This window comes from Pituophis catenifer, unplaced genomic scaffold (genome assembly GCF_029215685.1).
Source record: "Pituophis catenifer annectens isolate HBS135680 unplaced genomic scaffold, rPitCat1.0.hap2 SCAF_1, whole genome shotgun sequence".
In the NCBI taxonomy this organism is placed as follows: Eukaryota; Metazoa; Chordata; class Lepidosauria; order Squamata; family Colubridae; genus Pituophis; species Pituophis catenifer.
The window spans coordinates 336,141,237-336,164,897 of NW_027256881.1; the positions used below are offsets into that span (position 1 = coordinate 336,141,237).

Consider the following 23,661-nt stretch of genomic DNA (forward strand, 5'->3'; position numbering starts at 1 on the left):
TTAACATTTTTATATGATAAATGTTTGGAGGTCAATGAACAATCTGAAACCTCATGAAGGTTTTGATGAGCAAAGGGCTTGGAAACTCTTTATTTTATGGCCGCACAGCCTCTACCCCAAATGATACATACGAAGTAAAGTGAAAGTTGGAGCAAATCAAACTTCTTGCCATTTTGAAAAATCACAGCCCTCTTGGGAACTTCACAAGGTAAAGCCCCAAGAATGCAACAGCTGAGCAATGCCTGAATGGTGGAAATATGGCAGGCGTGGTATATAAACTTGCAGAGATTGCAAGACGAGGATGATCTGGCTTTGACCGTGAAATAAATCTCTACTACTGCATGCATCAAATATTCAAATCAATAAACTCAAATGCTTTGCCATCTAATGAGAAGGAAGGACTCACTGGAGAAGAGCCTAATGCTGGGAAAGATGGAGGGCAAAAGAAGAAGGGGACGGCAGAGAACAAGGTGCTGGATGGAGTCACTGAAGCAGCAGGTGTGAGCTTAAATGTACTCCAGAGGATGGTAGAGGACAGGAAGGCCTGGAGGAACATTGTTCATGGGGTCGCAATGGGTTGGACACGACTTTGCAACTAACAACAACAACTGTTTGCATATGCACACACCAAAATAACTGCCATCGATCAAAAGCCACAATTTGTAAATTAGGGCTGGTTTGGACCAAAGGTGTGTCAATTTGTTCACATTCTTTAAAAGTAATGTTTCATCAACTTTTAAGATGTGAACTTCAATTCCCAGAAATCCCCAGCCAGCAAGACTGGGGAATTCTGGGAGTTAAAAGTCCACATGCCACTGAGATTGAGAAACCCTGTTCCAGGGTAAGGATTTCATTAATGCCATATCTCCCTCCATGGGAGATTCCCAATAGCAAGGCATGATTAAGGCCGCCTTCCTACAGTTTGCAAACTCAGGGTTCACCACCACAGCTTATCAAATGGGATCCATTTTTTTTAGATTTTATCCCAGCACAGCCTGGATTCCCCTCCGGTATGCTAGGTTGAAATGTGATTGGCTAAGGTGTACGTGTTGCAAAAGCTATCTTCCCCACATTCATTTAAAATAAGATGTAGGGTCTTGCCTATCTCCACTTAACCCATAGCTAATCTTCTAGTGGCCAAAGGCTTTTGGCCTTAATATTTTTGGGTTGGGAGGTCTACAAAATCAACCGTGACATTTGGTTAAGAGGGGTGGAGATCTTTGCTCTGTAACTGATGTGGCTACTTGAAGGCACATACCTAGTTCCCAACTTAAAATGCCTTCCCAGCCAAAATGCATTTATTTTATCACCATCCCCACCATCCCAATGCATAAAAAATGGACTGATTTTTTATATATATATCCTGTTCTTCCAGTGAAGACTATACATTGTCCATTGTCTTGAGATCCTCAGAGGCCAAATAAAAAAAAAAGTTTAGTCTCTGGATAAAAAGGATTGCTAACTTGATTTAAAAGTCTGAAGAGATTCTCAGTCATCCAGGTCATGGCTGTCCCAAAGGTCCTTTTTTCAGGAGGCAACTGGACTATCTTGTTTTTTCTTTGAAGACGTTTCACTTCTCATCCAAGAAGCTTCTTCAACTCTGACAAGATAGTGGGGAATAGAAGGATTTATATTCCTTGCAGACAGATTTGCATCCTTTTAGAGCTTGGAGGTTTATCTGTCACTATCCTGTCAGAGCTGAAGAAGCTTCTTGGATGAGAAGCGAAACGTCTTCAAAAGAAAAAGAAAAAAACAAAGTCCAGTTGCCTCCTGAAAAAGCACCTTTGGGGCTAACTTGATCTAAAATTGGAAGGAAAAGGCCATTAGTACATCTAGTAACAGTGAGTTCCATCAGCTTAGCCTTCTCATGAAGCATTGGAGGCAACCACTAAAAGACACAAAATGTCTTTGAAACATTTTCTTCCCAGATTATTTTAATAGCTTTTACAAAATTCTTTCACTCCTTAAGAATTTTTTTTTCTCCCGTTCAATTGTGTCTGATTCTCTGATCCTTTAACATACTTCAAGGTATTAATTTAGGTGATAAATATTTAAAGGAACAAATATTGCTGATTTAAAAAAACGGCCTTTATATAAGATGATTAAGGGGGGGAGGGAACATGATAAGCGGACTCTGATACAATGTAAAGACTGAGAGGTACAAATTGTGTGTGAACGTGGGTTTTGCTTTGATCTCTTGGAGGGTGGGGGGGGAATATGATAAAAAGGGTTTGCATCAAGGTTGAGCCAGCTTGGATGTCTTGCATTTGCTAAAGCATCCAGACTTAAAGATATCAAAAACCTGCAAATAGAACAGGACGGCTCCTTTGAGCCAGCTTGTTGCAAGAATTCGCCCAGGACGGTGTGATCATTCAAGGTCACATGGGTTAAAGAAGAAAAATTCAGGCCATCTCTCTCTCTCTGTGTGCCTGTGTGTGTGTGTGCGTGTTATCCAATGCCTTCACTCCCTTCTGAATTTTCCCTGGGGAATCCTGGAGAGGTGGCTTTAGTTCTTCAGGGAAGACGCAACCATGCAACTTGGCCTGGCCAGCATCCTCCTGGGTCTCTGGCTAACAGCCGAGTCCCTCCCCTCACCTGCAAAGGGAAACCTGCTAGAAGAAAACCCTCCGAGACAATGGGAAAGTCCCAATTTAGGAGAACTGAAATCCCCAGAAGAAGAAGAAGAAGACGTCAAGGTTGCATTGAATTTCAAGGAAGCCCCTTCAAAAGTCCTGGTGGTTTCCCTGGAGTCAGAAGACAACCCTGGACATATCCCGCCACCCCACCTGCCCTTGGCTGAGAAGGAAGTGAGACCCTTGAGTTTATGGCCCCAACCCAGTTCTCAGTCATGGCTCTACGAAAGCTCCGAGGAATCAGTGTGTCACGTGAGGCTGGATGGGGGCAGCTTTTGGGGTCCTAACCATCTGGAGGTGGGGGGCCTCCTCAGCCGTTACGACAGCGGGTTCTTGAAGGCCCTGAGCAGATCTGCCTGGAGCAGAGAGGACCTGGAGATCTTTGGGATATGTCCCTCAAGCCCACCCCACAGCCTTCTCGGGTCACTCCAGCGTGTGGCTGATTCTCTGGGAAGGCCTGCTGGACACCGTTTCTTCATGCTGCATTTGGAAGAAGGTAAGTGCAAACAGGGAAAGGATGGAAAAGTATCATTGTTACCGTTATTCCCTCTCTTCTCGTTTCTAGAAAGCTTTGTTTAGAATTTCTAAAATGTCAACGAAGTTTTAGAAATTGGCCCTTGAACAGTGATAATGCTTGGTGTAAAGTGATAAAATAGTCTCGAGCGATAGTAATAGGATAAAATGATGAAGTGCTTATATAAGGCATGCAATGCTTTTCTAAAATTTCTCCTCCTTTCCCTTTCCCTTCTCCCAATGTACGTTCCTTCGATTCAGCAATTCTACAGAATACCAAATTTAAATCTAAAAGTACATTAAATCTAAGCCGATTGTTTTGTAACACCAACACTGAGATAAATACGCAAGCAGTATCGATGGGTGCCAAAGGAAAAGGGGAAAATACCGTTTTTTTAAAGAAAAGAGAAAATAATTTGAAAAGGAGGAAAAAATGGTCAAATAACTAGGACTGAAATAGCTTATAGGTGCAAAATTCAGATTTCTTGTGGGCATGCAGTCCTTTTGATTTGATCAGACCAAATATGTTGACTGGCCAGAAGTCTAAACCGAATCCATCATAGGATTGCTCCTGTCCTACATCTCTCTTTTGCCGGGGGGGGGGGGCGAGGGGGGGAAGTGGGGGGGCAGAAGGAGGGGGAGAGATTTTTCAGAAAGGATCAGCTGCCCTTCTGGAAGTAAATAGGGATCGGCTGCAGAGATTACAAAGAATAAATATCCATTTCCAGTCGTCGCAAATAGTTTGGGGGTGGGGGGGAACAGATCTTCCCAATCACTCTGATAGTGAAAGCTTCAGCTGCAACTTTAAATTATTGCCCTCCAATAAAAGAAAATGATTCCTCAAATTAGATCTGTTAAGGCATTAAGCAAATCCAGTCTTTTTTTTTAAATTTTTTTTTTTTTTGCAATACTTAATATTTATAAATCGGGATGACACAAGATACAACATCTTTTCATGAGCAAATGTGAAAGGAAACCTTGGAAAGGAAACTGCTCACATGGAGCAGACAAGATCTCTGCTTTTCCAAAAGGTGGACATAACAAAAGAGGTCGACTAAATGGCCACCAGATCCCTCTTTTTTAAAAAGAAATTATGTCTTTTTCAAACTCTTTGGTGTAGTCCATACCTTGCTCTTAGCCAGAGACTTAACAAATCTGATTGTTACAACATGGGTTCAGCATGAGGTAAGCCCCCAAATGCACCAAATTACAGGTAGTCCTCAACTTACAACAGTTTGTTTAGTGACGGTTCGAAGTTACAACGGCACTGAAAAAAGTGGCTTATGACCGTTTCCCACACGTATGACCGTTGCAGCATCCCCATGGTCATATGATCAAAATTCAAATGCCTGGCTACCGACTCATATTTATGACGGTTGCAGTGTTCCAGGTCATGTGATCCCCCTTTGGTGGACTTCTGACAAGGAAAGCCAATAGGGAAGCCAGGTTCACTTAACGACCGGGTTACTTACTTAACAACTGCAGTGATTCACTTAACAACTATGGCAAGAAAGGTCACAAAATGGGGCAAAACTCCATTTTGTTAAGTGAGACAGAAATTTTGGGCTCAATTGCGGTCGTAAGTCGAGGAACTACCTGTATGGCTTCATTGAGGACTTGGACTTGCTCATACCATCGACTGGCTAAGTTAGTGACTGGATTCCCACAATGTGCTGAATCACAGTCTATCCTGCTCCACCTCAGCCTCACCAAATATCATGTGCGAATCCACCAGTGTCAGGCTAAAGCTCCTCTCAATATCTCTCTTGTTAACCGAACATACCATTTTCCTTGAGATTAAACATGGGTCAATGGTATTCAGGGGTGGGTTCTACTTACCTTTACTACCGGTTTGCAACAGGGCTGCACGCGTGCACGCGCTTCCCTCATGCGCACATGCGCTCTTCTGCGCATGCACAGAAGCATTCTGATGACATCAGGGTCGGTGGGCGGAGTCTCCCGCCGGTTTTACTACTGGTTCTATAGAACTGGTGCGAACCGGGGGCAACGCACCACTGATGGTATTGAACCCAGGGGCACCTGTTGGAGAAGGGCGGTATACAAATTGAAACACCTGCAGGATGCGGCCAAAAAAAGCCAACATGGCAGCCACAATACTCTGACTGACGTTCTGCCCACACCCTATGGATGTCCCAGATTCCACTGTTTTCCATTTTTAAAATACAGCCAGTTGGCTTACAACTATTCATTTAGCAACCATTAGAAGTTACCATGGTGCTGAAAAAAGTGATTTAGGACCATTCCTCACACTTATGACTTGTTGCAGCATCCCTCACAGTCATGTGATTAAAATTTGTGTGCTTGACAACCGAAATGTAATGTCCAGAAGTCACATGATCCACAATTTGCAACCTTCCCATCTGGCTTCCAATAAGCAAAGTCAGTGGGAGAAACTGGGTTTGCTTAATGACCGCATGATTTGTTTAATGACGATGGTAATTCACTTAATGACTACAGCAAAAACGGTGGTAAAATCGGACATGCCTCACTTAATAACCCCCTTGATAACAATGGCAGTTCTGGGCTCAGTTGTGGTCACAAGTTGAGGAGTACCTCGTTTATCCATTTTTTTTAACAGTAACAGAGTTGGAAAGTACCTTGGAGGTCATCTAGTCCAACTCCCTGCTCACGCAGGAGACTTATATTAGGGATTTGAACCGCCAAACTGCCAACCTTTCTGATCAACAAGCTCAGTGTCTTAGCCACTGAGCCGCCTAGTCAGGCTTTTATAAAGTAGTAGCATAAACCTGTAGTATAAAGAATGAAAAATAAGTTAAACATGAATCAAGGAAGAGTTCAAATGACGGGTTGAAACTCCGATGACCAGGAAAGCAGGCAGAGAAGAGAGTTGGACAATATGAGACAGCGTAGCTAGCACGCCAGATGGCTTATTTGTAAGAGAATGGATAAATGATGGATGGAAACTGATCAAGGAGAGATTCAACCTAGAAATAAGGAGAACTTTTCTGACAGTGAGAACAATCAACCTTAGGAAATTGGAGGCTTTCAAGAAGAGACTGGACAGACACTTATCAGAAATGGTGTAGGGCAGTAATGGCTAACCTTTTTGCCATCGTGTGCCAAAAGCGGGGGGAGCGCGGGGGGTGTCGTGCGCACGCGTGCACACACCCATAATTCTATGCGTCCCACTCCCTTGCACATGACTCTCCTGCACTCCTCCCGATTTTGGCATGCAGTGGCACGGTGGGCCCATTTTTCACTCTCCCCAGGCTCCAGAGTCTTTCTAGGAGCCTGGGGAGGATGAAAACGGCCTTCCCCATCTCCCCCGGATGCCCTCCGGAGGCCGGAAACAACCAGTTTGCTGACTTTTGGCAGGACCGGAAGGCTGTTTCCCTACTTCCAGTGGGCCCAGAAGGCCTCAAAATAAGCTGAGCTCATGTGGCCACCGATATGGCTCCACGTGCCACCTTTGGCACGCGTGCCATAGGTTCGCCATCATAGGTGTAGGGTCTCCTGCTTGGGCGGGGGAGGGGGTTGGACTAGATGACCTACAAGGTCCCTTCCAACTTGTATCCCTTTTTAATTTTCTTCGTCTCTTTTGGTAGTGAAATGGGAAGTCAAGACCAAACTCAGGTTTAAGCTGACCTTTCAGAAGGACATGGAAGAGCCTCTCAGCTCTTTGCAGCTGGTCCTCCTAGTCTTCTATCAAGGAGAAAAGGAACTGGTACATCACGGAGTCCCAAAGAGATTTCTAGTGGGAGGAGAAGGATTACATCAAAAGCAGGTTTGTGGGACAATTTCCCCCTCCCCGCATTATTCCTAACAGCACTAAGGAGATCAACATCGCATATACTCCTCCCACACTTTCAACTATATTTATTTGTTTACTTATATTTATTTATTTGTATATTTATACCCCACCTTTATTATTTTTACAAATAACTCAAGGCGAACATATCCAACAAACCTATTTTCCCAATAACAACAACCCTGTGAGATGAGTTGGGCTCAGCGAGATAGGGATTAGCCCAACGTCATTCAGCTAGACTAGAACTCATAGTCTTCTGGTGATTGGCCCAAAATCCATGGCTAAGGCGGGACTAGAACTCACACTCTCCTGGTTTGTAGCTATGTGTCTTAACCACTAGACCCATGATGGCGAACCTATGGCACGTGTGCCACAGGTGGCACATGGAGTCATATCAGTGGGCACACGAGCTCAGCCAATTTTCGGGCCTTCTGGGCCCACCGGAAGTAGGGAAATAGGCTGTTTCTGGCCTCCAGAGGGCCTCCGGGGCAGAGGGGAAGGCCGTTTTTGCCCTCCCCAGGCTCCTGGAAAGACTCTAGAGCCTGGGGAGAGCAAAAAACAGGCCTTCCGGTCCACTGGAAGTCATCAAATGGGCCATTTCCGGCCTCCGGAGGGCCTCCGGGGGGTTGCGGGCTCCTAGAAAGGTTCTGGAGCCTGGGGAGGGTGAAAAACGGTTGGGTCACGTGTACATGCAAGGGGGGGCGGGGTGCATAGAATTATGGGTGTGGGCACGCGCACTCATAACCCCCCCGATCCCCCCACTTTTGGCACATGACCAAACTGGCCCTCAGTTCTATTTATTTATCTCTACTTATATCCCAGCTATCTGATTTTTATAAACAACTCAAGTTGTCAACATACCTAATATGCTCTCTCTGACCTCAGCCTACCTTGTAGGGTTGTTGTGGGGAAAATAGGGGGCAGGAATATTAAGTATGTTTGCCACCTTGAGTTGACCAAAAAGCATGATGATGATGGTGATGATGATGATATCCTACAATGGATGACTCAAAGAGTTCTTTTGCTTCTGGTCACATTAAGGCAAGTGAAGATAAACACTCTTCAGAATACCAAAAATGCTACATCAAAGAACCCAAGATAGTGACCGCAATTGTGAAAAGCCCCATATCTTTTAAAATACCATTTACACTTGATTTGACACCCTCTCGGTTCATAGAATGTCCCTCCTGCTACCTAATTTTCTCTCTGTTAAAACCAAGGGCTTGGTCTGAAATTAAAAGAAATAAGATTCACTCTGAATATTAGTGAATGTTTGGCAGTGGGAGATCCTAGTGGTTGCAGCAGACAATCATTAACTGGGATTTTTAAATGGAGACTGGACTGCTAGCTTTTCATGAATAATTTAGTAGATTTCTAGAGTTGGTAAAGGGTTGGGCTACTAGCAGTGGTGAAATCCAATTTTTTTTACTACAGGTTCTGTGGGCGTGGCTTGGGCGTGGCGTGGCGGGCATGGCAGGGGAAGGATACTGCAAAATCCCCATTCCCTCCCCACTCCTGGGGGAAGGATATTGCAAAATCTCCATTCCCACCCCACTCTGGGGACAGCCAGAGGTGGTATTTGCCAGTTCTCTGAACTACTCAAAATTTCCGCTACCGGTTCTCCAGAACCTGTCAGAACCTGCTGGATTTCACCCCTGACTACTAGATGAATATTTCTTAACGCCATCAACTTGAAGATGTATGACAGTGATGGCTAACCTTTTTGCCATCGTGTGCCAGGAGCGGGGGGGGGGTGTTGCGCGCACACGTGCCCACACCTATAATTCTATAGGCCCCGTGCATGCAAGCACGACCCCCTTTACCCCCCCGCTCCTGGCACGCGATGGCATGGTCGGTCCAGTAGGCCCGTTTTTCTCTCTCCCCAGGCAAATGGGCCATTTCTGGCCACCGGAGGGCCTCCGGGGGAGAGGCTGTTTTTGCCCTCCCCAGGCTCCTAGAAAGGCTCTGGAGGCTGGGGAGATAATAAAATGGGCCTTCCGAGGCCCTCGGAAGGCAGAAAACAGCCTGTTTCCCTACTTCCAGTGGGACCAGAAGGCCCGAAAATCAGCTGGCCGGCGCGCACATACACGCTGGAGCTGAGCTCGCGTGCCCACGAGCTCAGGCGTGCCACCTGTGGCACACGTGCCATAGGTTCGCCATCACGGTTGTATGAGGTTCTATTCTCAGAATTCCCCAGCTGGCATGCTGGCTAGGGAATTCTGGGATTTGAAGTCCACACGTCTTAAAATTGCCTGCCAAGGCTAAACAGGTGCTTTTAGCCGGCCGCAGGGATTAAATAATTCTTATTTGTTTAAATTTATTTGTTTAAATTTCTATACCGCCCTTCTCCAATGTAGGACTCAGGGCGGTGAACAGCCAAAGTAAAAACAAGACATACATACAAAACATACAAAATCTAAAAAAGAACTGTTTAAAATAATTAAATAATTTTGGCCGTAATTAAAACATTCCAATTTAAAATCCGTTTAAAATTTGACTCAAGCCAGCCCAGCTAGTTGAAATAAATGGGTTTTCAGGGCCCGACGAAAAATCCGGAGGTCTGTTATTGTACGTAGCTCTGGGGGGAGGTTGTTCCAGAGGGCGGGCGCCGCCACAGAGAAGGCTCTCCCCCTGGGGGTCGCCAGCCGACATTGTCTGGCGGACGGCACCCTGAGGAGGCCCACTCTGTGGGAGCGTACAGGCCGGTGGGAGGCTATTGGTGGCAGAAGGCGGTCTCGTAAATACCCCGGCCCTAAGCCATGGAGCGCTTTAAAGGTGGTCACCAACACCTTGAAGTGCACCCGGAAGACCACCGGGAGCCAGTGCAGCTCGCGCAGGAGAGGTGTCACGTGGGAGCGCCTCGTCGCCCCCAAAATCCCCCGCGCGGCCGCGTTCTGGACCAGCTGGAGCCTCCGGGTGCACCCCAGGGGGAGCCCCATGTAGAGAGCGTTGCAGTAGTCCAGGCGGGAAGTGACGAGTGCCTGAGTGACTGTGCGTAGGGAGTCCCGATCTAGGAAGGGGCGCAACTGGCGTATCAGGCGGACCTGATAAAAAGCCCCCCTGGCCACGGCCGCCAAATGATCTTCTAACGACAGCCGTGCGTCCAGGAGGACGCCCAAGTTACGAGCCCTCTCCGTGGGGGCGAGTGATTCGCCCCCAATAGCCAGCGATGGCGTCAGCTGGCTATATCGGGACGCCGGAAGCCACAGCCACTCGGTCTTGGAGGGGTTGAGTTGGAGCCTGTTTCTCCCCATCCAGGCCCGCACGGCCTCCAGGCACTGGGACATCACTTTAAGGGCATCATTGGGGTGGCCTGGGGTGGAGATGTACAGCTGGGTGTCATCAGCGTACTGATGGAACTCCACCCCGAAGCCACGGATGATCTCACCCAGCGGCTTTACATAAATGTTGAACAGAAGGGGCGAGAGGACCGACCCTTGTGGCACCCCACAAGCAAGGTGCCTCGGGGTCGACCGCTGCCCCCCTGTCAACACAGATTGCGACCGGTCAGAGAGGTAGGAGGAGAACCACCGCAAAACGGTGCCTCCCACCCCCAACCCCGCCAACCGGTGCAACATGATACCATGGTCGATGGTATCAAAAGCCGCTGAGAGGTCTAACAGGACCAGGATAGAGGAGCAACCCCTATCCCGGGCCCTCCAGAGATCATCCACCAATGCGACCAATGCCGTTTCCGTGCTGTGTCCAGGCCGGAAGCCGGACTGGAGCGGGTCTAGATAGACAGCTTCATCCAGGTACCGGGGAAGCTGTTGCGCCACCACACTCTCAACAACCTTCGCAATGAAGCGAAGGTTGGAGACTGGACGATAGTTAGCCAAAACAGCCGGATCCAGAGAAGGCTTCTTGAGGAGGGGCCTCACCACCGCTTCTTTCAAAGCGGCCGGCAGGACCCCCTCACCCAAAGAAGCGTTAACAATCTTCTGGAGCCAGCCTCGTGTCACCTCCCGGGAAGCCAGTACCAACCAGGAGGGACACGGGTCCAATAAACATGTGGTCGCGTTCAGCCGTCCCAGGACCCTGTCCATGTCCTCGGGAGCCACAGGATCAAACTCCCCCCAGATAACACTCTCAAGACCTGTCTCAGTCATCCCGTCTGGACATACCCAGTCAGAGGCCAGCCCTTCCCGAATCTGAGCGATTTTGTCATACAGATACTGCACAAAATCCTCAGCTCGACCCTGCAAGGGGTCATCCCGCACTTCCAGATGGAGGAGGGAGCGGGTCACCCTAAACAGGGCGGCTGGGCGATTATCTGATGACGCGATAAGAGCGGCAAAATAGCTAGTTTTCGCCGCTTTTATCGCCACTAGGTAGGTCTTAATATGAGACCTCACCAGTGTTCGGTCAGGTTCGGAGCGGCTGGTCCTCCAACTACTCTCCAGGCGTCTTTTCCGGCGCTTCATCTCCCTAAGCTCCTCGGAAAACCAAGGAGCTAGGTGAGTTCGGTGCCGGGTCAGAGGCCGCAAAGGCACGACTCGGTCCAAGGCCCCGGCAGCTGCACTATCCCAGGCGGCCACCAGGTCTTCAGCCGAGTCATGAGCCAGGATCTCAGGAAATGGCCCAAGCTCCATCTGGAACCTATCAGGGTCCATCAGGCGCCTGGGGCGGAACCACCTGGTCGGTCCCGCCTCCCTGCGGCAGGGTGCAGCGGTTAGAAAGTCCAGTCGAAGGAGCGAGTGGTCAGACCATGACAAGGGTTCGATGGCTATATCCCCTATATCAAGGCCACTCAACCACTGACCAGAGATAAAAACTAAGTCCAGAGTGTGTCCTCCTGTGTGAGTGGGGTCATGAATTAACTGAGTAAGGTCCATGGCCGTCATGGAAGCCATGAACTCTCGAGCCACCTCAGACATTTCACCGATAGATGGCAGGTTGAAATCCCCCATGATGGCAAGTCTGGGGGTGTCCACCGCCACCTCGGCTATAACGTTAAGGAGCTCGGGCAGGGCCGTTGCCACGTGGCAGGGAGCCAGGTACGTGACCAACAGGCCCATCTGTACTCCACGACCCCACTTCACAAAGAGGGACTCACATCCGGCTATCTGTGGAACAGTGGTCTCCCTTGGATCCAGACCTTCCTTTATAATAACCGCCACCCCCCCCGCCCCTGCCCTGAGCCCTTGGCTGATGAAATGCACGGAAGCCTGGTGGGCATATATCCACGAGGGGGACTCCCCCCTCCTGGCCCAACCAGGTCTCCGTAATGCCCGCCAGGTCCGCCTCCCCCTCCTGAATAAGATCGTGGATGAGGGGGGCTTTATTAACAACGGACCTGGCGTTGCACAACATCAGCCGGAGGCTCTGGCCCTGAGAATCTGGACAACCTGGGGAACAAGAAAAGCATTGGGGACCGGAATGCGCAATCGCTCTAAGATAGCGAGTGCGCATTCCCCGCACATGATATGGTCCCCAGCTTCCGCCATATCTGCCCCTCCCACTCACTATGCTGATGGAACAGCCCTCTTCAAATCCAACTCCAACCCCCTCCCCGACCTCCGGTTCTACGTCCCTGATATCGCAGCCCTTCGCTAAGGCTGGTCTTGAACCCGGTGGATTTCCCCCAGAACCCACCCTAATCCCCCCCGAACCCCTTAAAATTTTTGTTAAAAACTCACTAAAAAACCCACTTAAAAAACCCCTCAAACTCTTCTTAGCCGCATGCCATCTCTCGGGGCTCCAATGCCCGTCATCAAGATAGGCCCTCGATAACGAAGAGGGCCAGACCTGCGAGAGGGGGGAGTCTCGCAGGGCACGAAGGTCATTCACTGAGTACATCAAACATCAAAGGGAGGTGACAGTCCATGGCCAATAACCAGGGGCCAATTTGATGTTATCACAGTCAGAGGAGTGAAATGCCAGGCTTCAATAGAGTTCCAATGGAGCATGTGAGACCTCAGTGCCCTCTCACGGCAATGGCGGGAGTAAAATGCTGTTTCGGTCCGGCAGAGGGTGACCCAGCCCTCCTCTCACGGGGGCTGGTCAACCACGATCGTCCAAAAAGCCGGAGTTGAGACAGCAGCTATAGACCCACTCCACCAAGACTTGAATCCCCAGATGTAAACCTCCATTCAACGGAGGAGAAGAATGGGGTCAGGTCAGTCCACATAGTCCAGAGAGGCTCAAACCGCGGAGATCATAACCGTCATTACCTCCGGGGAGGTCAAGATGACATCTAGACCCGGAGATGATTGTTCAGCAGGCATACACGGCATGGCATCACCACATTCAGGGGGATGGGGGTGAAAAAGGAGAGCAGAGGCAACAAATGCCATAGGGGGGAAAACCCCTCAGTCATAGTCCAGCTCTCCCCAACCCCTCCCGGATCTTCCTTGGGACCATGCTGCTTGCCTCGTCCAGCCTCGCCCAGCCTCCATAAATCCTCATGGAGGCCTCTGGGACGACCAAGGGGCCAAATAACGCCCCACGGTCGCCCAGGAGATCCAACAAAGCAAGCCAGCAACTGCCAACCTCTCCGACACTCCCACGCTCCAAACTGTGGCAGCTTCTTCCTTGACCCGGCAGCCGCCATTTCCACGCCGCCAGCACCGCCGTCGCTGCCGCCGCCAGCCTCCCCGCCCCCACCTCGCCCCCCCCTCCGCCCCTAGTACATGTCCAGGGCGGATTGGGCTGGCGAGGATCCCGGCGAGGGTGCTGCACCACCGCCGCGGCGCTGACGCCGTCATCCTGGCCCAGCTACCTTCGCCAAGAGAGTCTGCTGCCGCCCCTCCTCCTTCGGGCCGCTCTCGCCGTCCTACGGTCTCCGCGAGCCTCAAGGACACTCACAGAAGCCAGAGACCCCTCAACGGAGAGCCCCAACACTCCTCCAGCTGGGCCAGGGCTGCAACGATCGAAATTCAGCCCTCCAAAGGCCCCCTGGAGCCATAATCACCCCCCAGGATCACCGGGATCACAGGCAAGTCGCCATCTTGCGCATGCGCAGAAGAGTATCTCAAGGGAGTTTCTGCATTTCATGATGCAAATAAATGTTTTGAGGGGGGACTTCAATCAAATGTTGGGGTATGTTTATTTTTATGTTTATTTTTAATCCCATCTCAGGTTGTTTGCCTTTCCAGAGGAACCCGCTACCTTGTCCTCCAAGGCTCCGTGACGTCTGGGAGACATTCTCCTGGTGAATTAAGCTATGAACTTTCCTTGGAAATCAGGCACCAAAACAATACAGGTAGGTGAGAGTTTCATGGCGGGTGAGGAGTGGGTGGGAATCTCCTGTTCCTCCATTTGAAAAACACAAATTCTAAACAACTGATCAAAATGCAGTGATTTTCTCTGATATAAAATGGAGCCCTTTGCAGGCATTGCAAGCAAGAATGTTGTAGACCTCCAAAAGTAAACTACAACTCCCAGCACCTTTCATTATGTGACCAATCGTGAGGGATGCTAGTAATTGTAGTTTAATAACATTTGGCATGTATGTTCCCTTGTGTCTATGTACAGGTAGCCCTTGAGTCACAGCTATTTGTTTAGTGACCACTCAAAATCATAACAGGATTGAAAAAAGTGATTTTATGTCCAGTCCTTCTACTTACGATATTTCCATTGTTTCTCGGGCCTCAGAAACCTACAACAATAAGAGGGAGAATATCGTTGCTGGTCCAATAAGTCACTTTCTTGTTCCTTTTTTTTTGTTTTGTTTTGTATTCTTGCCTCCCAGATGCTGCTGTCTCCTCTGATGAAGCCCAAGATCTTCTGTTTGGCTTCGATGCCAAGTGTTTCACCCGCAGGACCCCGGCTGTCTTGCTGTTGGTGAAACAAAACTTCGGCGTTGACTCCCATCCACCTTCTTCTTTCCTCTCTGCGGATGGCAAGTTAGATGTATTACCATACCTGAAACCCAGGTAAATAGCATTCTCTAAACTTTGCATCCCATTCTCCACCTATAGACAGGAACTAGTCAAGGGTGGGCTTCAAAACTTTTAGCAAGGGATTCTCTGCCTGGTTGCTGGGTGGGCGTGGTCATGGTAGGCGTGGCCTAGTTGGCCTCCTGCACCATTTTTGCCCTCCCTGGGCTCCAGAGGCTTTCCTTGAGCCTCCGGGAGGGCGAAAATGGCCTCCCCAGGCTCCAGAAGCCCTCTGGAGGCTGGAGGCTGGAAATGGGCCCGTTTCCGGCCTTCCTGAACTTCCGGTAGACCCGTTTTCCACCCTCCCTGAGCCTCCACACACGCCCTGCACTTACCTGCATCCAAAACAGGCCACGTGGGGACTCCTGGGAGGGGAGGGGAGGGGTGGGATGGACGTGGCCACCCAGGAATGGGATTTGGGGATTCTCCGAACTGCACAGAATCTTAGCTAGAGGTTCTCCCGAACCCCTGCGAACCCCCAGCAGCCCACCCCTGTAACTAGTAGCCGTGAAATTTCAGGCCTGCATGGGAGAACAATTGCACCAACTCTCCCAGGCTTTGCCTCTCTCGGTGTTTGCAGTTTCCCTTGATTGTGTGGGCTTTTCCCTTGTATTTATTTATAACTTGCCTTTACAGGTAGTTCTCAATTTATGACTGGTCACTTAGCAACAGCTCCAAGTTACAATGGACCCCCTCAAAAAAATACTTATGACCCAGTTGCAAAGTTCTGAAGAAAGAAAAGGTCAGAAAAGCGGTTGGTTGTGTGATGAACCGCTTTACCACCAATGACTTACGACTGTAATAGGCAGACTTCAGTACGCTCATGAATTGAGGATTACCTATTATTTTTATGAATAATTTAAGGCAGAAAACATACCTAATACCACAGGTGGCACACTTAGCCATATTGGTGGGCACGCAAGCTCAGCTCTGGCCAGCTCAGGCCTTCTCAGCCCACCAGAAGTAGGGAAACAGGCTGTTTCCTGCCTCCGGAGGGCCTCGTGTAGGTGGTAGGGAAGGTCCGTTTTTCTCTCTCCCCAGACTGCTAGAAAGGCTCTGGAGCCTGGGGAGAGCAAAAAAACGGACTTTCCGGTCCCACCGGAAGGTGGCAAATGGGCCATTTTCTGCCTCCAGAGGGCCTCCGGGAGGGGAAGAGGCCATTTTCACCCTCCCCAGACTCCTAAAAAGGCTCTGGAGCCTGGGGAGAGCAAAAAAATGGACTTTCCGGTCCCACCGGAAGGTGGCAAATGGGCCATTTTCGGCCTCTGGAGGGCCTCCGGGAGGGGGAGAGGCCATTTTCACCCTCCCCAGACTCCTAGAAAGGCTCTGGAGCCTGGGGAGGGAGAAAAACGGGCCTACCAGGCTATTGTGTGCCAGTAGTGGGGGAAGTGTGGGGGGATCGTGCGCGCATGCATGGGGGTGGGGCGCATAAAATTATGGGTGTGGGCACGTGCATGCGCGACCCCCCCCCCCATGCTCTCCCCGCTCCTGGCACGCAATGGCAAAAAGGTTAGCTATCACTGCCCTATACCATTCAGACAGATGGCTGTCCAGTCTCTTCTTAAAATCCTCCAGTGATGGAGCACCCATAACTTCTGAAGGCAAGCAGTTCCACCAGTTAATTGTTCTCACTTTTAGCAAGTTTCTCCTTAATTCCAGGTTGCTTCTCTCCTTGATTAGTTTCCATCCATTGTTTCTTGTCTTGCCTTCTGGTGCTTTGGAAAATAAGTTGGCCCCCTCCTCTTTGTGGCAGACTCTCAAATCCTGGAGTTCTGCTGGGTCAGATGGAATCGCCCTTCAATCCAGCATCCAGGTTCCAATAGTGGCCAGAGAAGTTACTTCTTACGTGCTCATGTTTTAAAATGGCCAGATTCTATCATATAGGTAGTCTTCAACCACAATTGGCACCAGAATTCCCATTGCTAAGCAAGGCAGTTGTTAAGTGAGTTGTGCCGGGTTTTGTGATCTTTTTGTGCCCCAGTTGTTAAGCAACCCATTGCAGTGATTAAGTGAATCACACAGTCCTTAAGCAAATCTGGTTTCCCCTCTTGGTCTTTAACAGATTAACAGAGTTGGAAGGGACCTTATAGGTCATCTAGTCCAACCGCCCACTCAAGCAGGAGACTCTACACCATTTCTGACAAATGGCAGTGCATTCTTTTCTTGAAGGCCTCAAGTGATGAAGCTCCCACAACTTCTGAAGGCAACTTCTGTTCCATGGGTTGATTGTTCTCACTGTCAGAAAGTTCCTCCTCATTTCTAGGTTGAATCTCTCCTTGGTCAGTTTCCATCCATTATTCCTTGTGTGGCCTTCAGGTGCTTTGGGAAATAGGTTGACCCCCTCCTCTCTGTGGCAGCCCCTCAAATATTGGAAGACGGCTATCAAGTCTCCCCTGGTCCTTCTCTTCACTAGACTAGCCATGCCCAGTTCCTGCAACCGTTCATTGTATGTTTTAGCCTCCAGTCCCCTAATCATCCTGGTTGTTCTCCTCTGCACTTTTTCTAGAGTCTCAACATCTTTTTTATAGTTGCCTCTTTGGTATTGGCCAAAACTGGATGCAGTACTCTAGGCGTGGTCGTACTAGGGCTTTATAGAGTGATATTAGTACCTCACTTGATCTAGATTGAATCCCTCTGTTAATGCAATTTAGGATTGCTTTGGGTTTTTTGGCTGCCGCTGCATACTGCTAGCTCCTATTTAGCTGGTTGTCCACTAAGACTCCAAGATCCCTCTCACAGTCACTGCTATTAAGCCTGGTTTCCCCCAGTTTTGCTTGTCAGAAGCCGGGTGAGAAGATTGCAAATGGGGATCACATGATTCCAGGACACTGAAACCATTGTAAATACATGCTGGTTTCCAAGCATCCAAATTCTGATTACGTGATGTCATAAGTGTAAGGCATGGTCATAAGTCTGGAATGTTGCTAAATGAGTGGTTATAAGTCGAGGACTACCTGTGCCTGTTGCCAAAACAGGGACAGGTAGAAATGAAGCCCCCTGCCCCAAAGGGAGAGCTATCCAGCCTGTTGCAGAATTCAAGCAAGGCATTTAGACCAGGAGTGAAATGCTCCCGGTTTGGACTGGATCACCCGATCCGGTAGCGATGGCGGTGGGTGGTTCGGAGAACCGGTAGCAAAAATCCCTGCTCCCCCCCATGCCCAGCTGAGCCACGCGATCATCAGAGGCTTTTTAAAAAATTTTAAAAGCATTTTTTCTACAACCTCTTCAGCCGAAAAAATGCTTTTAAAAGTTAAAAAAAAAAAGCCTCTGATGATCGCACGGCTCAGCTGGGATTGTCAGAGGCTTTTACAAGCTTTTTTTCTACAACCTCTTTGGCCGAAGATGTTGTAGGAAAAAAAATGCCTTTAAAAGCCTCTGGCGATCCCAGCTGAGTTGCCTGATCGTCAGAGGCTTTTAAAAGCATTTTTTCTGCAACCTCTTCAGCCCAAGAGGTTGTAGAAAAAATGCTTTTAAAAGTAAAAAAAAAGTTGGCCACCCCCACCCAATCACATTACCCCCCACCACCAAGCCATGCCCACAGAACCGGTAGTAACACATTTTACATTTCCCCACTGATTTAGATCTAAGGGTTAGCAAGGCTTCCTCTCAGAGGTGGTATTCAGCTGGTTTGGACTGATTCACCCAAACTGGTAGCAGAAATCACAGGTGGGCCCACCCGCCCACCTGGCCTGGCTCTATGCCATCCTATTTAGGCACGTTTTTGAGGCCGGGAACATGTGTGGATGGGGCGTAAGCGAGTGTGCGCGCACACGTGCTCGCATTTGCGAATCGGTAGGGAAAGTAAGTGAATACCACCCCTGCTTCCTCTGGATACCCAGCACTTCAGTGGTGGGTTGCCCCCGGTTCGCACCTGTTCTATAGAACCGGTAGTAAAACCGGCAGGAGGCTCCGCCCACTGACCCCGACATCATCATCTGCGCATGCCCCATTGCAAACCGGTAGTAAAGGTAAGTAGAACCCACCAGTGGTGAAATCTAAAATTTGTTACTACCAATTCTGTGGGCGTGGCTTGGTGGAGCGGGTAATGTGACTGGGTGGGTGTGGCCAATTTTTTTTTTTTTTTACCTTTTAAAACCATTTTTCCTACAACCTCTTCGGCTGAAGAGGTTGTAAAAAAATGCTTTTAAAAGCCTCTGACGATCCCAGCTGAGCCGCGCAAACATCAGAGGCTTTTTTTTTTTACTTTTAAAAGCATTTTTTCGGCGAAGAAGTTTTAGAAAAAATGCTTTTTTAAAAAAAAAAAGCCTCTGATGATCGCGCGACTCAACTGGGCATGGGGGGAAGGGGCAGGGATTTTTGCTACCGGTTCTCCGAACCACCTGCCTCCATCGCTACTGGATTGGGCGATCTGGTCTGAACCAGGAGCATTTCACCCCTGGAACCCACCTCTGCTGCATTTGCTAGAAATATTTTGTAAAGGCCTTTTGACTTCCCTGAAATAAATTGGACTTCTCAGAAGATCTCAGATTCCTGCGGGCCTCTTTAATTGCTTCCAATCTAGCCTGCCCAGAAGTCTGATAAGGACTTTGGGAAACCCTCAAAGGGAACATTGTGTTGCTTCCGAGGGCAGCAACAGCGTAAATAAAGCAGATAAGAGCCATTTCATCACCAATTGTTTCCAAAATCTCCTCCGAGAAACACTGACATCTTGTTTTATTTTTATTTTTATTTTTGCAAAGTTGAAAGAGCAGGAAGTGTCAGGGGGTCTGGCTTGCTTAGGAGTCTTTAAAATGTTCGCATAACTTTAATGTGAATGTAATTAATTCAGTTAATTGCTCTTCATTTAATCTTTGAGGTCTGTGGGTTGAATGCTATCTTGTGTTGTCTTGATGTTTTCTTCTGTGAAATCAGCTTTGTTTTCCCTTTCTTCCCCTTGAAATGCTTGAAAATCTCTTTCACATTTCTCTTTATGCATCAAAATTATTTATTATTATATTTTTCAAAATCCCTTTATTATTTTATAAGTAACTCAAGGCAGTGAATATACGTAGTATTCCTTCCTCCTCCTATTTTCCCCACAACAACCGTCCTGCGAGGTAGGTTCCGCTGAGAGAGAGGAACTAGCTCAAAGTCAACCAGCTGGCTTTCATACATCAGGTGGGACTATAACTCACCATCTCCTGGTGATTGCCCCAAAATTACCCAGCCAGATTTCATGCCTCAGGTGGGGCTAGAACTCACCATCTCCTGGTGATTGCCCCAAAATTACCCACCCAGTAAAACATGGTTTTATGGCTTAGCATGAATCTAACTTATTTGTGAACAACTTGCCATTTGACCTTGAAATCCTTGAATGTCTGCATGAAGCATGAATGCAGAGATAGAATAGAATAGAATAACAGTTGGAAGGGACCTTGGAGGTTTTCTAGTCCAACCCCCTGCTTAGGCAAGAATCCCTACACCAGTTCAGACAAATGGTTATCCACCATCATCTTAAAAACCTCCAGTGTTGGAGCATTCACAACTTTGGAGACAATTTGTTCCACTGATTAATTGTTCTGTCAGGAAATTTCTCCTTAGTTCTAAGTTGCTTCTCTCCTTGATTAGTTTCCATCCGTTGTTTCTTGTCCTGCCCTCAGGTGCTTTGGAGAATAGCTTGACTCCCTCTTCTTTGTGGCAGCCCCTGAGATATTGGAACACTGCTATCATATCTCCCCTAGTCCTTCTTTTCATTAAACTAGACATACCCAGTTCCTGCAACCGTTCTACATATGTTTTAGCCTCCAGTCCCCTAATCATCTTTGCTGCTCTTCTCAGCACTCTTTCTAGAGTCTCCACATCTTTTTTACATCATGGTGACCAAAACTGAATGCAGAATTCCAAGTGTGGCCTTACCAAGACATTATAAAGTGGTATTAACACTTCATGTGATCTTGATTCTATCCTCCTGTTTATGCAGCCTAGAACTGTGTTGGCATATGTATGTACCAGATGAGTTGGGCATACGTAGAATAAGGAGACAGCCAAATAATTTTTAAAAAATCTTTCTCTCTCTGCACCAGCTTGCTGAGTTCCGGCGTAGCCCACATACCCTCTGAGGCTGCCGCCATCACTAACCAAACCAACGCCACTGCGTCAGTGCTCACAAACCCTGGATACTTTTTGGAGACCCTCTCCCAATTTGTCAACAAAGTCCTGAACCCCTCTGGTGAGCCTCCTGTCGCCCAGGGGCACCTCCTGCTGGATTTGGACACAATGGAGGCCCTTCCTCACGAACTGCTCAACCTGTCAGAGAAAGTGGCTTTTGAACGGCTGGTGCAGTCTGAAAATCACCTCGTGGTCCTTTTTCCCGAGAACAGCCAAGCTTTCATGGAGCGCCAGCTCGGCCAGTGGTACCTAGAGGGAAAGTTGCTTCAGCAACTGTTGGAAAAGCTGCATTCTGTGATCCAAGAGCTGAAAGCCATGCCATCCTTCCACGCCAACGCCGACCTCTTCCGTACTCTGCTGGCTCTGTGCTACTATCCTTCGAGGCGCTCAGGAAAGCTTCCCGCTAGCGATTCTGCAGAAACGGAGGAAACACAGACCCGTAGAAAAATCCACAGCCTTCTGTTGCTCAAGGCTCTCCAGGTGGTGCGCACTCGTTGGCGAGAGGCCAGGAAGGTGTCGTTACGGGCCAACCGTAGCACTCAAGTCCAGGATGACTACTGCCGGCTGCGAGAGCTCAGGATAAACCTGGTCTCCACCAGGTACATCATTTTACCGGAGTCATACAATGCCAACAATTGCGTGGGCCCCTGCCAGAGCCCGCTCTCCACCCGCATCCCGGACTACTATTCCCACACCATTTTTCTGCTGCGTATGCACGAACAGGGCATGCCCCTCCAACGAGCCCCTTGCTGCGTCCCGGTGAAATATTCCAAAAGTCTCATGGTTACCTTTACCAGTGATCAAGGGATGATAGTTAAGGCCTACCCAGATATGGTGGCTGAGTCCTGCGGGTGTAGGTAGAGAAGCTCTCGTCATGTGGGAAGGGATATTGGACAGTGTCCTGCTATCTTGGCCAGTAAGGGATACTATCTTAAACCACAGCACTACAGTAATCCCCATTCTATCGATGAAATTCCTGCAGCTGTGTACATAGCAAGCTTGCGACGTTGTTCTTGCTTTTTATGATGGTAGGGAAAGTTGGACTCTTCCAGTTTATTTACATTGAACCCCAATTAGCAAAGGGTAGGATGAGAATCGTCGTTCCCCCATTCAGAGGATCTTGAGATCGATGTTTAAGGTCCGAAGGGACAAGTTAATGCTTTATTAAATGATGTGGCCCAATATGGAAGCGTGCATCTCTTGAGTTTTCAAGGCGGTCCTCGGTGAAATGGGACTGTTGCTAAGCAACACAGTCATTAAAAATGAAAGATCGTGTGGCTGCAGTGACTCGACAGCAGTTCTGGCTGCCGTTTTAAGTGACTCATGCTGGGTGGCTAAGCGTGATGTCACATGACTGCGACTCGCGACTCGCTGACGGCTTCCTCGTCCACTTCGCTCGTGGGAAGTAGGCAAGGAAAGTTGCAAAATGGCGATCGGGATCATAATCGCGGTGCTCAAACCTAAGGGGTGCTGTGATGGCCACAACTTCAAGGACCAGCCTAAGTCTCTTCATTCAGCACCATCATAATTTCGAATGGTCGCTGAATGAGTTGTCGCTAAGCGAGGACTGCCTGTTTTCTTCCTTTAGGAAGTCAGCTGTATAGAGCTGGCCTCCCAATTAGAGAAACAGAGGAATGAGACAGCGAGAGGAACAAAGAGATAATGCGTTAATGCCTCTAGTGATCAAGATAAAATGTGAAATTCTGGTAAAGGTAGTCCTTTACGTATGACCACAATTGAGCCCAAAATTGCTGTTGCTAAGCAAGACAGTTGTTAAGTGAGTTTTGCCCCATTTTACAATCTTCCTTGCCACAGTTGTTAAGGGAATCATTGCAGCTGTTGGCCCAAAACTGTTGCTTTTTCAGGAGGCAACTGGATTTTCTTTTGAAGATGTTTCGTTTCTCATCCAAGAAGCTTCTTCAACTCTGACAGGATAGTGGGGAATGGAAGCTTCTTCAGAACTTCCTGAAGCTCCTGTCAGAGCGGAAGAAGCTTCTTGGATGAGAAGCAAAACGTCTTCAAAAGAAAAAACAAGCAAGTCCAGTTGCCTCCTGAAAAAGCACCTTTGGGACAACCACAACATGGATGACTGAGAATCTCTACAGACACTGCAGCTGTCAAATGAGTAACATGGCTGTTAAGTGAATCTGGCTTCCTCATGGATTTTGCTTGTCAGAAGGTCTCTAAAGGTGACCCCGGGACACTGCAACCGTCATAAATACCTGCCAGTTGCCAAGCATCCAAATTTTGACCATGTGACCATGAGGATGCTGGAATGGTGTGGAAAACGGTCATTAAGTCATTTTATTCAGTGCTGTTGTAACTTAAAATGGTCACTAAAACAAATGGTTGTAAATCAAGGACTATCTGTGCTTCAAAAGTTGCATTTTCAGCAATAGCTACCATTCGCCGACATTATTCTGGAGTGGCACAATTATTATGTTGGGGAGATTGAAATCTTACTCATCTTCTCACCCTATCCATGCACTGGGAAGCTTATCCAGATACGTTCTTAATACCCTAATATTTTACCCAACTAATTTTCTAATGTATCTTATTCAACACAAGATAAGATCTCAGATCTTGGAAAACTTTCCTACCTTAGACCTACATAGCTCCTTCTTTGATGCCTTTTTAAAAGAAGCTTTGAAGATTTATTTATTCCAAACTACTGTTCGCTGATATTTATATTTAGCTACTTGTAATGCTAGTTGCTATTTCTTTATTATGTTTGACA

General features: G+C 48.3%; 1 protein-coding gene across 1 annotated transcript; it reads left to right on the plus strand.

The window, feature by feature from the left end:
- The first annotated feature begins 2,531 nt into the window (after nt 1-2,531).
- AMH (anti-Mullerian hormone) lies at nt 2,532-21,785 on the plus strand. Its single transcript, XM_070931805.1, has 5 exons — nt 2,532-3,129; nt 6,734-6,912; nt 14,017-14,140; nt 14,630-14,813; nt 20,840-21,785. The coding sequence occupies exons 1-5, from the start codon at nt 2,532-2,534 to the stop codon at nt 21,783-21,785; spliced, it is 2,031 nt and encodes a 676-aa protein (XP_070787906.1).
- The last annotated feature ends 1,876 nt before the right edge of the window (nt 21,786-23,661 follow it).

What these genes read in the sequence shown, in the direction of transcription:
- AMH (XM_070931805.1), top strand. Translation starts at nt 2,532, where the DNA reads ATGCAACTTGGCCTGGCCAGCATCCTCCTGGGTCTCTGGCTAACAGCC. An exon ending in CATGCTGCATTTGGAAGAAG is followed by an intron (nt 3,130 to 6,733) that starts GTAAGTGCAAAC and finishes CTCTTTTGGTAG; the next exon opens with TGAAATGGGAAGTCAAGACC. An exon ending in AAGGATTACATCAAAAGCAG is followed by an intron (nt 6,913 to 14,016) that starts GTTTGTGGGACA and finishes ATCCCATCTCAG; the next exon opens with GTTGTTTGCCTTTCCAGAGG.